The 13,421-nt window shown below is 35.9% G+C and overlaps 1 protein-coding gene across 1 annotated transcript in view; it reads right to left on the minus strand.

The window, feature by feature from the left end:
- cpn1 (carboxypeptidase N, polypeptide 1) overlaps positions 1 to 6,898 on the minus strand; it is a 6,945-nt gene extending 47 nt beyond the window's left edge. Inside the window, exons 1-9 of the mRNA XM_053640172.1 lie at positions 6,581 to 6,898; positions 4,976 to 5,172; positions 4,357 to 4,512; positions 3,028 to 3,204; positions 2,802 to 2,913; positions 2,435 to 2,574; positions 1,949 to 2,048; positions 1,725 to 1,843; positions 1 to 1,622 (exon numbers count right to left, since the gene is read on the minus strand). The exon at positions 1 to 1,622 is cut by the window's left edge and continues 47 nt beyond it. Of these exons, the coding sequence (XP_053496147.1) occupies positions 1,506 to 1,622; positions 1,725 to 1,843; positions 1,949 to 2,048; positions 2,435 to 2,574; positions 2,802 to 2,913; positions 3,028 to 3,204; positions 4,357 to 4,512; positions 4,976 to 5,172; positions 6,581 to 6,815 (1,353 nt within the window). The 5' untranslated portion in view covers positions 6,816 to 6,898 and the 3' untranslated portion in view covers positions 1 to 1,505. The remainder of the gene's footprint in view (positions 1,623 to 1,724; positions 1,844 to 1,948; positions 2,049 to 2,434; positions 2,575 to 2,801; positions 2,914 to 3,027; positions 3,205 to 4,356; positions 4,513 to 4,975; positions 5,173 to 6,580) is intronic.
- Positions 6,899 to 13,421: the final 6,523 nt, after the last annotated feature.

Genomic DNA, 13,421 nt, shown 5'->3' on the forward strand with positions numbered 1-13,421 from the left:
GACAATTGTCATTTGATAGATTGCAAATAATTACAGTTGTTTACTCTGAGTATTATATGCAGGCAAAAAAAGCACTTGAAAAACGCAAACAAAAGAAAATAAAGACACTGATATTAAGCACATTGCTTTTTATAGTTTTACTAAAGTAATCAGTAATCTCTGAGAGTTTGTCTATATTAGTAAGTGTTTCAATCTTTACACATATTTTGTCCTAGGAGAGCTATTTAAAAATGCACTTTTGTACTATACATAGCTACCCTGAAAACAGGAGTGTGTGTTATTATCAAAATATGATGACCTGTTCCTGCAGTTTCTGGATGTAGGGCACATGTTCAGGGTTCAGGACATTCCTGGAGCGAGTTTTTCCTTTTCCTGTACGTCAAACATTGCTTCTTTTTTTTGGGGGGGGGGGGGGGGGGTTGTTTGTCATCCATAGGAAAATAGTTGAAGACCCACTGGCTTTTGCAAGCTCAATATAATTTTATAGGTGAACAAGTAGATCATTGTGTGTTTGGGGTTTTTAAAATCTTTTCTTGAGTTATGATTTTGAACTTTACAATACAGCGAATATTTCTAGAATAATTCTTATAAAAATAAAAATAAAATTAAAAAATCATAAAAAATTGGGGCCTAAAACTTACTGTAATTCTTGCAAACCAATAATGTGCACACATTTAACTGGACAACAGTGACCTCTGGTGTACAAATATACAACAACAAATATCAAATACTGATTTTTTTTTTCTTAATGGATTTATTTAAACTTTCTGGAAGTTATTATTTTCTGTATTTTACTAACAATAGAATTTTCTTTTTTATTATTAAGGATTTTTCATGTTACTCTAATTATAAATTACTTTAAATTAATTAATTCCTTTAAAATACATAAAGCGTAATAATTTCCTCAAATCAGAGACATCAGAGTAGAACTACACAGTATAAAAATTGGTCTTTAGAGTTCTGTAAATATTCAGTGCTTTACAGTAATCCTACTGATACCATAACAGTCTTAGTACATGTTAAAAGGCTAAATGTGTCTGTGATATCTATATTAACACATTTTTGTTGAAGTTGTAATATATAAAGTTGTAAAAGTTGTAATATATCACAAACGTATCAAGACAATACTGACTAAGGACCATTTCATTGCTACATTTGATTATACTTGATTACATTTTGTGTTGGGTCTGCATAAAATGTTAATCAAAGGAGATTGTTAAATTCGTTGTAAGTGCTGATGTACAATACTTGTGACACCTCACAACATTGCATTATTATCTAAATTATTTCCTGAATTATATGCTGATTCCTTTCTATGAATCTTACTTACTTAATTCTATGAACGTGAATTCATTTCAATAGAACACTCTTGTGAAAAACATACTATTAAGGATTCAAGACAAACTGAGGACTGAGGAAGTATGATTCAGTGATGTGGTTTGTAACAGCAATAGTTTAAACTTCCTTTGCCAACATTTTCGAGGAACTTGTCCCTTTTTTTTTTATTATCTTGGACCGAGGTTGGCTGCAGGAACTTTGGCTGCTGAGAAGCTTTTCTTATCTTGATGGTCCCTTGCATTCAAATTTGTCTCTTTTGGTGCTGGTTTCAAATAGAAGTGTAACTGAAAGCAAAAGGCATACATTCATAGGTGCAAACACTATTTTTGTATTCTTTTTTAATAAATGTAGATGTATGGCATTGATAGCATTCATTTTATTCTCACCTGTATGGCCTCGGCAGGTCCGACTGTCACTGTACTGGTTGAAGGCCGGTAGCCTGGTGCAAAGGCAGTTACAATGTAGGTTCCTGGCAAAAGCAGACGGAAGTAATCTCCATCTGCCCCTAAGACATGAAACATAGATGCAATCAGTATTATACACTACCTATAAGGTATTTATCAAATCATTAAATCTTGTTTATTTATGTATATTGTGAAGATTTACTAACCACTAGTTATGTCATGGTTTATGCCTGCCACTGAGATCACTGCATTGCTGATAGGGTTGTTATTCTCATCATAAACCATTCCTTTAATGCCATGGTTAACCTGGGGACAAACCATATTACAGTCATGACCTATGTTAGTTATACTGGGTTGTTGTATATGCCCTAGATGTAGGTAGTAAATGTTTCCATCCGTGTTGTGTTCTGTGCTAACAATGAATAGTATTACTGTGACTAAGTTGTAACTTTTATACTCAGCCCACTCAAAGCACAAAGAGGCAGGTTGGTTACAGACTAATGCAGTGGTACAACACTGGGTTGTTGTCTGTCCCTCTCTCACATCTCGTCTAAAATACTACGTCCTTTAATTTCCCATTTCATTATGGACACAATGCGCTTTAACCTGGTGTATGCTTTCCCCAGGAAGTTAAAGTACTAAGTGTTTCAGTGAAGTGAGATGTGACCCAAGTTCTGGGAAGGGGGACTCACCTCTTCCAGGTAGGACACCAGAGCCTCCCTGTTGGCCAGCCATTCTCTGGCCAGAGTGCTTGCTGGGGGGAATTTATCACAGCTCAACTCCAGAGTGATCTCAAAGCAGTTAGTGTATAGGTAGTTAAAGTCCTGCATGCCTGCAAACACCAAATGCTAATGTTTAACCACATATATTCACTCCCTGTGGTGAATTCAGTTCTGGCCTTGTGCTGATTTGAGTAATCAAGTAGTTCAATAATGAAACATTTGGGCATTTTAGTTATATATATATATATATATATATATATATATATATATATATATATATATATATATATATATATATATATATATATATATAAATCCAATAAAGGCATTCACTGACCCTTGGATAGAGTGTACCAGCTGGCTCCATTGGTAACCCCATCCTCAAAGTAATCTCCACAGTTATAGCCTTTATGCATCCAACTGTGAGCATAGGAGTAAGTCTTTGCCAACTACACACACACACACACACACACACACACAGACACACACAATATAATAATCAAATTAAGTAATATTTAATTAAGTAAATGTATAAGTATTCATGTATTTAAATTATTACATACATGTTTGAAGAGCTTGTCGTCTGCAGTGGCAGAATATGTAGACCTGCCTCTTATACGGGCTTCTCTGGATTTGTCGAAAGGGTAGTTTGCAACCACTGCTCCTCCATGCAGATTTGCTGACAGAACAAAGTTATAACTTTGCATCCATCTAATGACTGCAAGAGTCTCTGGTTCAACCTAGAGCCAGAAAGAGCACAGGATACACTGCATACACTGCCCCTGGGGGAAATGATTTACTATGTCATTGGAATGTTATCTGGGTCATCTAACATGCCACAATACATCCCATTAAAGCAACAAGGAAAATAAGCAATTGGCTGCATTTATTGCTTTGGATCAGATCAGTTTGGCAGCACAGATTGTTGTCCTTGCAAAAAAAATGCTGGGATGTTAAACCAGTCAAAGCTCTGTTTTGGGGAAAGATAATATTTGTGATGTATGGATCTGGACTTCTTATTGACCTCAGCTGTCAGCAAAGAGCTTAATTTCAAGGGAAAAAGCCCTTCTTAACACCGTGTGATGTGTGGGTTAAAGGTTTTACAAGACCTGCTTAGTCAGAGACATGCTTAGCGGTTATCTAAAATTGTATTGTCTTATGTAAAATAAAAAATTTCTAATCTGGAGTTCTCATTTAGACAAAGGTGTTAAAATTACGCTGTCCTTGCATAGATACTATTCAAATAAGAAAAGATTAGCTGTACCCTGTTTTTAAAAATCATTGAGCTGAGCTGCAGTCCGTTTTGAGTTTCACACTACGTAGGATTCATTGTTGTTTATAATCTCCCATTGGCCTAAGCCAAATGCTTTCACATTGACTAACTAGTGATTTAACTGACATGTAACAGCACACCATCTGGATGAAAAAGTTCCTTTCCCGTGTCTGCTTATTGAAACAACAATACTGAAAGGTTGAATTGTCAGTGTCTGATACAGGCCAGACTAGTGCTGTAAGACCTTGAAAGGATACTTATGCAGTGAGTGATGGATCACTTATACTGATAAAACAACAATATTTTCTGCCCTGTGGGTTTCTGTAACCCATGCCATATGTAGCGTTTTACCTTTTTTTTTTTTTTTTTTTTTTTTTTTTAAATAAGTTGGTGCAAGATTGTGACAGATATCAAAGTAAAACCACACACAACACAGAGAGTAGTAGTTGCTACAGTACCACATTTCAAAAGTTTTGGGTTTCTCAAATGAGATTTTCCTTTTCCTTTTATTTATTGGTTGATCTATACATGTTATCCCAGGTTATCATGGTATCCATGTTGCATAGGAAAAAGCAAAAAGCTGCCTTTAAGATGATCACTGTTAGTTTGTGTTACCCACCTGGTGCTCCCAGTTGTCTGGAAGGGGCAAATGGTGATTAAGTCCATTGTTCTTCTCATTGTAATACATGAGGGCATTCAGGTCAGGGAAATTGCGATTTAGATCCACATCTCTGGAATTCCCACGGCCCACCAGGTATCCATTGAACTCTGGACCCTGGAAGCGAGACATTTTTTTTCAGTATGTATACTGACCTCTGCTTCCTAAATGCCTATAAGTATAAGGAATCATTAATAAGCATATAAGTATAAGTCTATAAGTATAAGTCATTAATGATATTGCATCAGATCTTATACACAGTGAATCGTGATACACATATGGAGAATCATAGCCAGTGTGATGTATTTTAGCACAGGGCAGTTGGTTTGTGATGTGTGAGATGGTAAACATATGCCATTTTAAAGCTGTTTGTTGCTGGGCATTGAGTTTGTGCCTGAAATAAACTTGCAATCTGGTTATTCAGACTGGAGCAGATGACATAATTTATAATGCATGAGCTCAGACATCTGCACACACTAACTGTTTGATTAATCTCAAAACAACTGTTATAGTTTGTTTTTCTTATGCAGAGGGTATATATGAATAAACTTTTGAGATTTCATAAGTATGGCTTTAATACCTGCCTAGCTGCCACTTCATAGCCATCTGGATTCATGGAGGGCAGAATGTGAATGCGTGTGTTGTGGATAAGCTCTGTAATCCGTTGGTTCCCTGCTTGGTACTCGTCACAGAAGAACTGAGAGAGGTAGATGAGTAGCTCGCGGCCCAGCACCTCGTTCCCATGCATATTCCCCACATACTTGAACTCTGGCTCCACTAGAAAACACATGTCAAGTGACCACTGTCAGGAAGTCAGAAGAGCATGTAGCCACATCTGCAAAGAGCACATAAGTGGATGGCAGCAGAGCTCTAATTTGTGCTTCACTGTAGAAAAACTGAGAGGTTCACATGTAATTAGATTTCCAGCAATATCTTTCATAACTAAATGACACTTGTGAATGGAAGCACACTGTGCTGAAATCTGCTTACTATCTACCACTAGTTTTCTTCTTGAGTGTACCACAGGTTTTTATTTTTGCCTAGTTTTTTCAGTAATTTCACAATCAAGTTCATCTACATTTCAAAAGTATTCATTTCATCCATCCATCCATCCTCTACCGTTTACTCCTTCTTCAGGGTCGCGGAGTATTCATTTCACTCTCTTAGTAAAGGGTTCCATTCCAGTGAGGAGAAACTCTAATTGGCAATGTGAACAAGACAGGCTGCATATTTAGCAGTTGTTAATCAAAATAATGATTGGATTACTGGAAGTGTGTGAGCAACTAAGAGATTGACTGAATTAAATTGGTGCCTCTTTCTGTTTTAACAATTCATCAGACTGCATCTAAGGTCCTACAATCTTTCTCATATCTTCAATCACAAGCACATTGCTTAATATAAGCACCATGTTGATCATAAACTGATGAGTGGAGTCATAGTCTGGACTGCTGGCGAGGTTCCTGTTTTTGTGCTTTTCACCTTATTGTGGAACATGCATACATCCTCCAATTCTACTGAAGGAAGCCCATACATCAGCAAAAAAAAGAAAAAAAAGCCCTCCTGGCTCAGACTTAAACCACTCACACAATATTTGTGGCTAGCATATCTTTGTCAGCTGAAACTATAGTCAAAAAGTGTATCATATGGTTATACCTAAGCTATCTACAATATTTATAACTGTGTAAGACATTGTTGTCCCCAGTCTATTGCAAAAGGAAAGACAGAATTTTAGCAGCAGTTACAGCATGTCTTGCTTGATTCATGTAAATTGTGTGCTTTTGGCACAAAGGCCATTTCTGTGTACCTTAGCTGTTGACAGACCTTTCATTTTCTTTCAACAGCTGAGCGACACAGGGTCATCAGGTCACATCAGATTATCAATCAGAAGCCTACATTTTCTCATGGACAGAGAGCAGACTAAATTACATCAAGGCTTAAAAACTAAATCAACAAGAAATGGCCTTATATTTTCAGTGCATTTGAATTTGCTCACATCAAGCGAACTGTGGTTTATATTGGCTGGCTCACTGCATCATGTCCTTTTAGAATACATCCCTACCATAGTTTAGGAGGTGTCATCTGGCAACTTTATATCGTTAACTTTAATTTCTCCAAACATTGTTAGGGAATCTTGGAAAAAAGATTTAAGAGTAAGACTGACTCTGAAGTAGGTAAAGGCACTCACATGCTTCATGGATGCCTGGATTATCGCTGAACTCCAGGACATAAAGGTGGCGCCCCTCCACACTGCGACCAATGCTGTAGATGCGGGTTATGTATGGGCACTGGCTATGGATGGAGAACAGAGTGCGCACCATCTCCTCATATCCATGGTGTTGAAATTCAACAGCCCTAGTCATCGGAGCCCCAAGCCCCAGGAGCAGTACTCCAATCCAAACTACACAACCGCCTGACAGCATGGTCCTGTTCTGCTCCACAAACAGAGAGCCGTTCCCTCTCCTTCACTCGCTCGTTCCCTCTCCCTGTCCCTCCTTTTCTCCTTCCACTCATCCGGTCTGTCTCCTCCCTCACACTCATATACAGAAGGAAGAAAGGACAACTTGCCCCTCCTCTATCTTTCATGTATAAGGCTTCCTCACCATGTTTCATCATGTATGTGACAGTTACTTTATTGGCATGACAAATGTGTGTGAGAGCAACAGAAATCTTCTGCCTGTGGTGTGGGGTACCATGTCTGTTGTGTCTTGCATATTTCACTTTTGAAGCTGACATAACCTTGTGCTTTGCATTGTTCTGTGTTATGGCAGCATTTTTTTAAGCTTCTTGCTGACCTGTGGTATGTCTCCGTCACTGACTCCAAGAAGGGAAATAGAAGGCAGGAAGAGCAAAGAAGGCAGACTGAGAATATTTTTCATTCCGGTTTTGTGTATCTACATCAACACTGGTTTATTCATTAACTTTGGATAAACACAGTGGGAAGGCCAGAGGTTATGCTTTTTCTTGTATCTTTTGGAACAGCAGTGCTGAGATTCCCAAAGGACTTCCCCCTCATCACACTGTCTTTAACCCCCAGGAGCTGCTGTCAATCACCCTGACCATTTAAGAGCTGTAGCTGTCAATTTGTTAGAGTGTGTGTGTGTGTGTGTGTGTGCATGCGTACAGAACCTGGACTAGTTTGTCACCTCCTGTATGTAGGACTGAGCACACACTGAGCAAACACTTTCCAATAACTGAACATACAAGGTTGTGAAAACATATTGGCCCATTCCCAATTTCCTTTTTTGTTGAAAATATGACCATGTCTTTAAACAAAATCTTCAAGTAAACAAAAACTTCAAGGCATGCTCAGTTAACACAACTATATTTTAATCAATAAACAAAGTAATCAATCAACATATAACCCTGTATAAAAAAGCAACTGCTCCCTATCTGAATTAGACCAGTCAGAGGACTAAAGAGTCAACTGTTTAAACACAGATAGGCTTGATTACACAGATTACTCAGTACAAACCTCACTTTAATACTTTTTAAACCTTTGTCAAAAACACAAAGATTCAGCAAACATATTAATTATATGCAAGCTAAAGAGCTACAAGCTCACTGCTAAGGCTGTGAAATTGTGGGTTAACCTATTATCTAACATTCAAATGCTTCAGGACCTATCTACCTATACCTACTGTAAAATACACTCCTCTGAGGACAACAATGTGCACACATTCTGGCAAGGACTCCAAAAGTCAAACTGGACCATCACCATCTCTGAACAGAGGGGAAGGCCATAACACTGACATGTTCTGACATGTCTTTGTTATGAAAGCACAAGCACAGCACTTAAAGGTTGGGGATTTTCCGTCTTCATGACGTCATCAAGACTCTCTAGTGAGAGAACTTTATTGCCTTGTTCTTTGCATAGTAGTCTTTGTATTTGGTCATTTTCATTAGTTCAACTAATTTTGTGGTGTTTAGGTGATAATTATATATTTAATTATTTAAAAATGTTTAGATAAAGGTTTGTGAAAATAAATTTACAGCAAATAACAAAATACATTCCAGAGTAAGAGCAAGCTGTCATATCACAGCAAACCAGCAACTCCATTTCCCAGGAAGCACCACAAACTACAAACATGGTCTCAGAGGACTACACTTCCTGCACACGCACACGCGCGCCTTCTCCGGGGTTCTAAATACACACACCTGCACCCAATCTCACACATAATCACAAACACGGCACATAAGAGACTTTGTGAACATTTAGACTTTACGAAGTATACGTTCAGTTGCCTTGTCGTTGTCCAAGCCTTATATTCGGGTTTGTCATTCTGATATTTGACCTTTGTTTACTCTATTGACTTCGATTCTCTGCCCTGTCTAGTTTTGGCTGTTTGTCTGATCGCCTGACCTCTGCCTGTCTTTTGACTACTGATTTCTGCCTTATCCTTGGACTCTGTTGTTATTAAACTGCCAAACCTGCACTTGCTTCCATCTCAGCCTCAATTTCATCAGACAGCTTCAAATCATTATTTTATTTTCAAATGTAAAGGTTTTTAAATCCCATACTTGGGTCGTAAATAAAAACGAACATCACTGTTGAAAAAAACACCCCCAAGATTTCGAGAATACAATCATAATATTTTGAGATTGAATTCATAATATATGGAGTAGATCTGATCATAGTAAAATACTTTATTACTTGAATATTGCAACAAAAAAAATTCTCACAGGCTAATATTATGACTTTTATCTTGATATATTGTGACTTTCTTTCTTGTAATATCAGATTTTCTTTCTCTTAATATATTATGAATTCTTTCTCAAAATATTATTATTTAAATAGTTGCAAGAAAGTCAACAATGTAGCATACTTGATAAATAAATGCACATACTCGATTAAATTTTCAATTCAGTTTTATTTGTATAGCGCTTTTTACAATGGGCATTCTCTCAAAGCAGCTTTACAGAAATATAAAACACGGGATACAGATTTTAAATGTGTGAATTTATCCCAATTGAGCAAGCCGGTGGCGACGGTCTCAAGGAAAAACTCCCTAAGATGTTATTCAGTGACCAAAACCATGTCTCATACTTAAATAAATGACGTTATGTTGATATGGTCTCTGCAAACACACCTGCATTGTTGACCTTCTTACAACAGCATTTTTTGTGTGTCTTTATGAATGAAAATCCCAGTTCCCAAAACACACATTACATATTACAATTGCAGATGATACAAGATAAAGTGCAACTGTGCCTGGCAACTGTTGTGGTTAAACATTTTGATCTCCATGACACATTTGAAAGGTGGAATTTCCACAGTTCTTTCTTTGTAATAGACATGGAGGGCAACGCCACTTGGCAATGACAATGTAAAAAATAAATAAATATATTTCCATACATTGTATGCCTCACAATGATACATCATTAAATTCAGGTTGCATTTGGAATGCATTTGTGGGGGTTTACTGGAGAGTCTCTCTCTCTCAGTTCGTACCACAGATGAAACAGCTTGCATTATTCAAAAAAGTAATGATTATCACTAGCAGCAGAATATAGCCACCTGAAAAAAAGCACAAAGGAATTGTTATTTTGAAGCCTAAATGTAGGTTTAGTCAAGAAATAATTCCAATTGAACTGTGACTGCCATACCTCCACAATATATGCTCACAGCTGATGCTCTGTTCACTACTGATGTGGTAGTCTTCCTGTTTGGGAACTCTCTTGTGCAGTTTAAACCTAAAATGTGATGCATTATTAGTAATTAAATTAAATGGTAATTCAATGACCACATATTCAATAAGAAAAATTGATCAAAACTAGATTTAACTCACTTTCTTGATCTTGGGCACATGCTTGCTTCTCTGTGAAGTGTAAAATATCATTTATATGAGTATATTGTATTATTATATATTATTATATATTATATTATATTATATTATTTATTTATTTTGCCATGGAAGGGTTTCATTTTCATATTCTAAGTATACAAACAGTAGCAAAAAGTATAGACAGTTTATGACAGTTTATATACCTACCAATTGGAACCTTATTAAGATCATTATCCACACAAGTCAGAGCAACATCAGACCATTTGATGCATGTCAGTCCATGCCTTTCTTCAGTTATGCAGCTGGGATGCACATTATTACATGGTGTTTCTTCCTTCATTTTACTAAAGCAGCTGAGATTTTCCTCTTGTAGAATTGCCACATTGTACTTGCAGCTTTCTGGGGGGGGGGTCAAATATACTTTAAATAGACTTTAAAGCAGGAACTGTTCATAGAAGGAATAAAAAATTATTTTTCAAAATCAATCATCAATCAAAAATCACACACACAAAAAAAATACCATGGCCCTTAGGGGTAGGGATTTTTTAATTATACAAAATTTCTTTATATGTGCTATTTCATTAATATATATATATATATATATATATATATATATATATATATATATATATATATATATATATATATATATATGTGTGTGTGTGTGTGTATATATATATATATATATATATACACACACACATATATTTCATATATAAATCAATGAAATAGCACATATAAAGATTACAAATCAAGAAGGGAAATAGAAGGCAGGAAGCGCAAAGAAGGCAGACTGAGAATATTTTTCATTCCGGTTTTGTGTATCTACATCAACACTGGTTTATTCATTAACTTTGGATAAACACAGTGGGAAGGCCAGAGGTTATGCTTTTTCTTGTATCTTTTGGAACAGCAGTGCTGAGATTCCCAAAGGACTTCCCCCTCATCACACTGTCTTTAACCCCCAGGAGCTGCTGTCAATCACCCTGACCATTTAAGAGCTGTAGCTGTCAATTTGTTAGAGTGTGTGTGTGTGTGTGTGTGCATGCGTACAGAACCTGGACTAGTTTGTCACCTCCTGTATGTAGGACTGAGCACACACTGAGCAAACACTTTCCAATAACTGAACATACAAGGTTGTGAAAACATATTGGCCCATTCCCAATTTCCTTTTTTGTTGAAAATATGACCATGTCTTTAAACAAAATCTTCAAGTAAACAAAAACTTCAAGGCATGCTCAGTTAACACAACTATATTTTAATCAATAAACAAAGTAATCAATCAACATATAACCCTGTATAAAAAAGCAACTGCTCCCTATCTGAATTAGACCAGTCAGAGGACTAAAGAGTCAACTGTTTAAACACAGATAGGCTTGATTACACAGATTACTCAGTACAAACCTCACTTTAATACTTTTTAAACCTTTGTCAAAAACACAAAGATTCAGCAATGACTTTTTTGTGGACATTGAAGCACAGTAAATAAAATGCATTTAAGCTCTGCATTACAATATTTAATGCTATATTAGCTTAAACATAAGATGAAATATTTTGAAACAGTTACTTGAAATTTATAAGCCTTATCTACTTTAACTCCACATACGGAGATGTGCATTTATATTTTGTACTGTAAGGAGAACATCACAAAGCAATAATGAACACATTATGGTCTTATGTGGTCAGTAAAATCATAGAACTGAGACTGAGTAAAATAAAAAAAGAAAAAAGACCAAGACCACAATTTTTTTTGGGCATCAAGATCGATCTCAAGACCCACAACACTACAACTCATAACAGAAAACAAGATACTTTTACTGTGGGATTACTTGCAGTAGTTCAAAGTTCCCATAATATGCTTTAATAAACTTTACTTATGAAAGTAATCTTTTACCTAGTTGGAGAATGTTGCCAGTAAAAAGTAAGATACACAGCACCATGAGGAACATTTTCTGCATCTGCAATATTAAGAGATCTTTTATGTAGTCAGTATACTGTTTTTTGGGAAAAGCCACTGAAAATGTACTTATACTGTATGTGTTGACACATAGAGTCCTGATTATACATCCCTAATAAAGCTAACATGACATGAGTGTTACACAAAGTACACAATCTATTAACCTACAATATATCAATATTACAAAATATATACACACAGTATATCATGTACTGACAATATATTTAAGCAGATTTCTGTTAAACATAATAATAATAATTTGAATACTTAAGAAAGAGGCTGTTTAAGCATTATACACACACTTACCGTGGCTGAGAACAGAGATGTAGCAGAACCACAAATGACAAAAAAAAAAGTTCCCCTTGATGTCATTATTTCTTTGAATGCTCCTCCTATTACCGAGTACACGTGCTGCTATTTTTTTTAAAAAAAATATCGATACCAGTAGCAATACAAGAAAGAGAGAGAGAAAGAAAGAAAGAAAGAAAGAAAGAAAGAAAGAATCAGTATCAAATGTATCAGTACTTCAGTATCATTACACCCATCCCAAGTGAACATTAGTGAACTGTAGCCAACTTTAGAAAGCATTTTGTGGCTTGGAAGTCTTGGTTACTGGTAATGATGCAATCATGTTGCAACAAAACAATAACAAGCTTAGCATCATAACATCAGTGTCGTTTCATTGGTAGCGATGAGTATAATATAATGCAGAAACAATGTGCAGTCAGATACTGTAAATTGTTTCACTTGGCAAAATCCCCAGATCTCGATTTTAAATGAGTATGCACACAACCATGATTTCTAGTGAAAGCAATAAACCACAACATGGCATGTGTTACAGTGATTTTATCACCGTAGTGTGTTAAGAACAATGCAAACCTTAAACACAATAAACTCATTGTAATGCACATCCTTGTTTATATATTACATTTATAAAATCGTGACAAAAACAAGATAAAATTTGAATAGTTGAATAAATGCTGTTAATATATTCACTATAAACAATTCTTCTGCCATGCAGAAGTATTAGGTTTGGTTACTAATCAACACAACAGGTAAAGATTTTGGTATTGTATGAACAGAACAATGTATAAGTGTTTTTAAAATAGAATCTACCTATTTTCTTGTTTTTGTGTGGTGGAAGGAAACCCAGAAGAAATTCCTGGTACTGTGATGTTTTGCACTACTGCCCATGTGTTAATTCATAAAGTTTCCAAAAAAATGCAATTCATAATTCAATTCAATTTTATTTGTATAGCGCTTTTTACAATAGACGTTGTCTCAAA

Source organism: Ictalurus furcatus, chromosome 13 (assembly GCF_023375685.1).
Source record: "Ictalurus furcatus strain D&B chromosome 13, Billie_1.0, whole genome shotgun sequence".
Taxonomy (NCBI): Eukaryota; Metazoa; Chordata; class Actinopteri; order Siluriformes; family Ictaluridae; genus Ictalurus; species Ictalurus furcatus.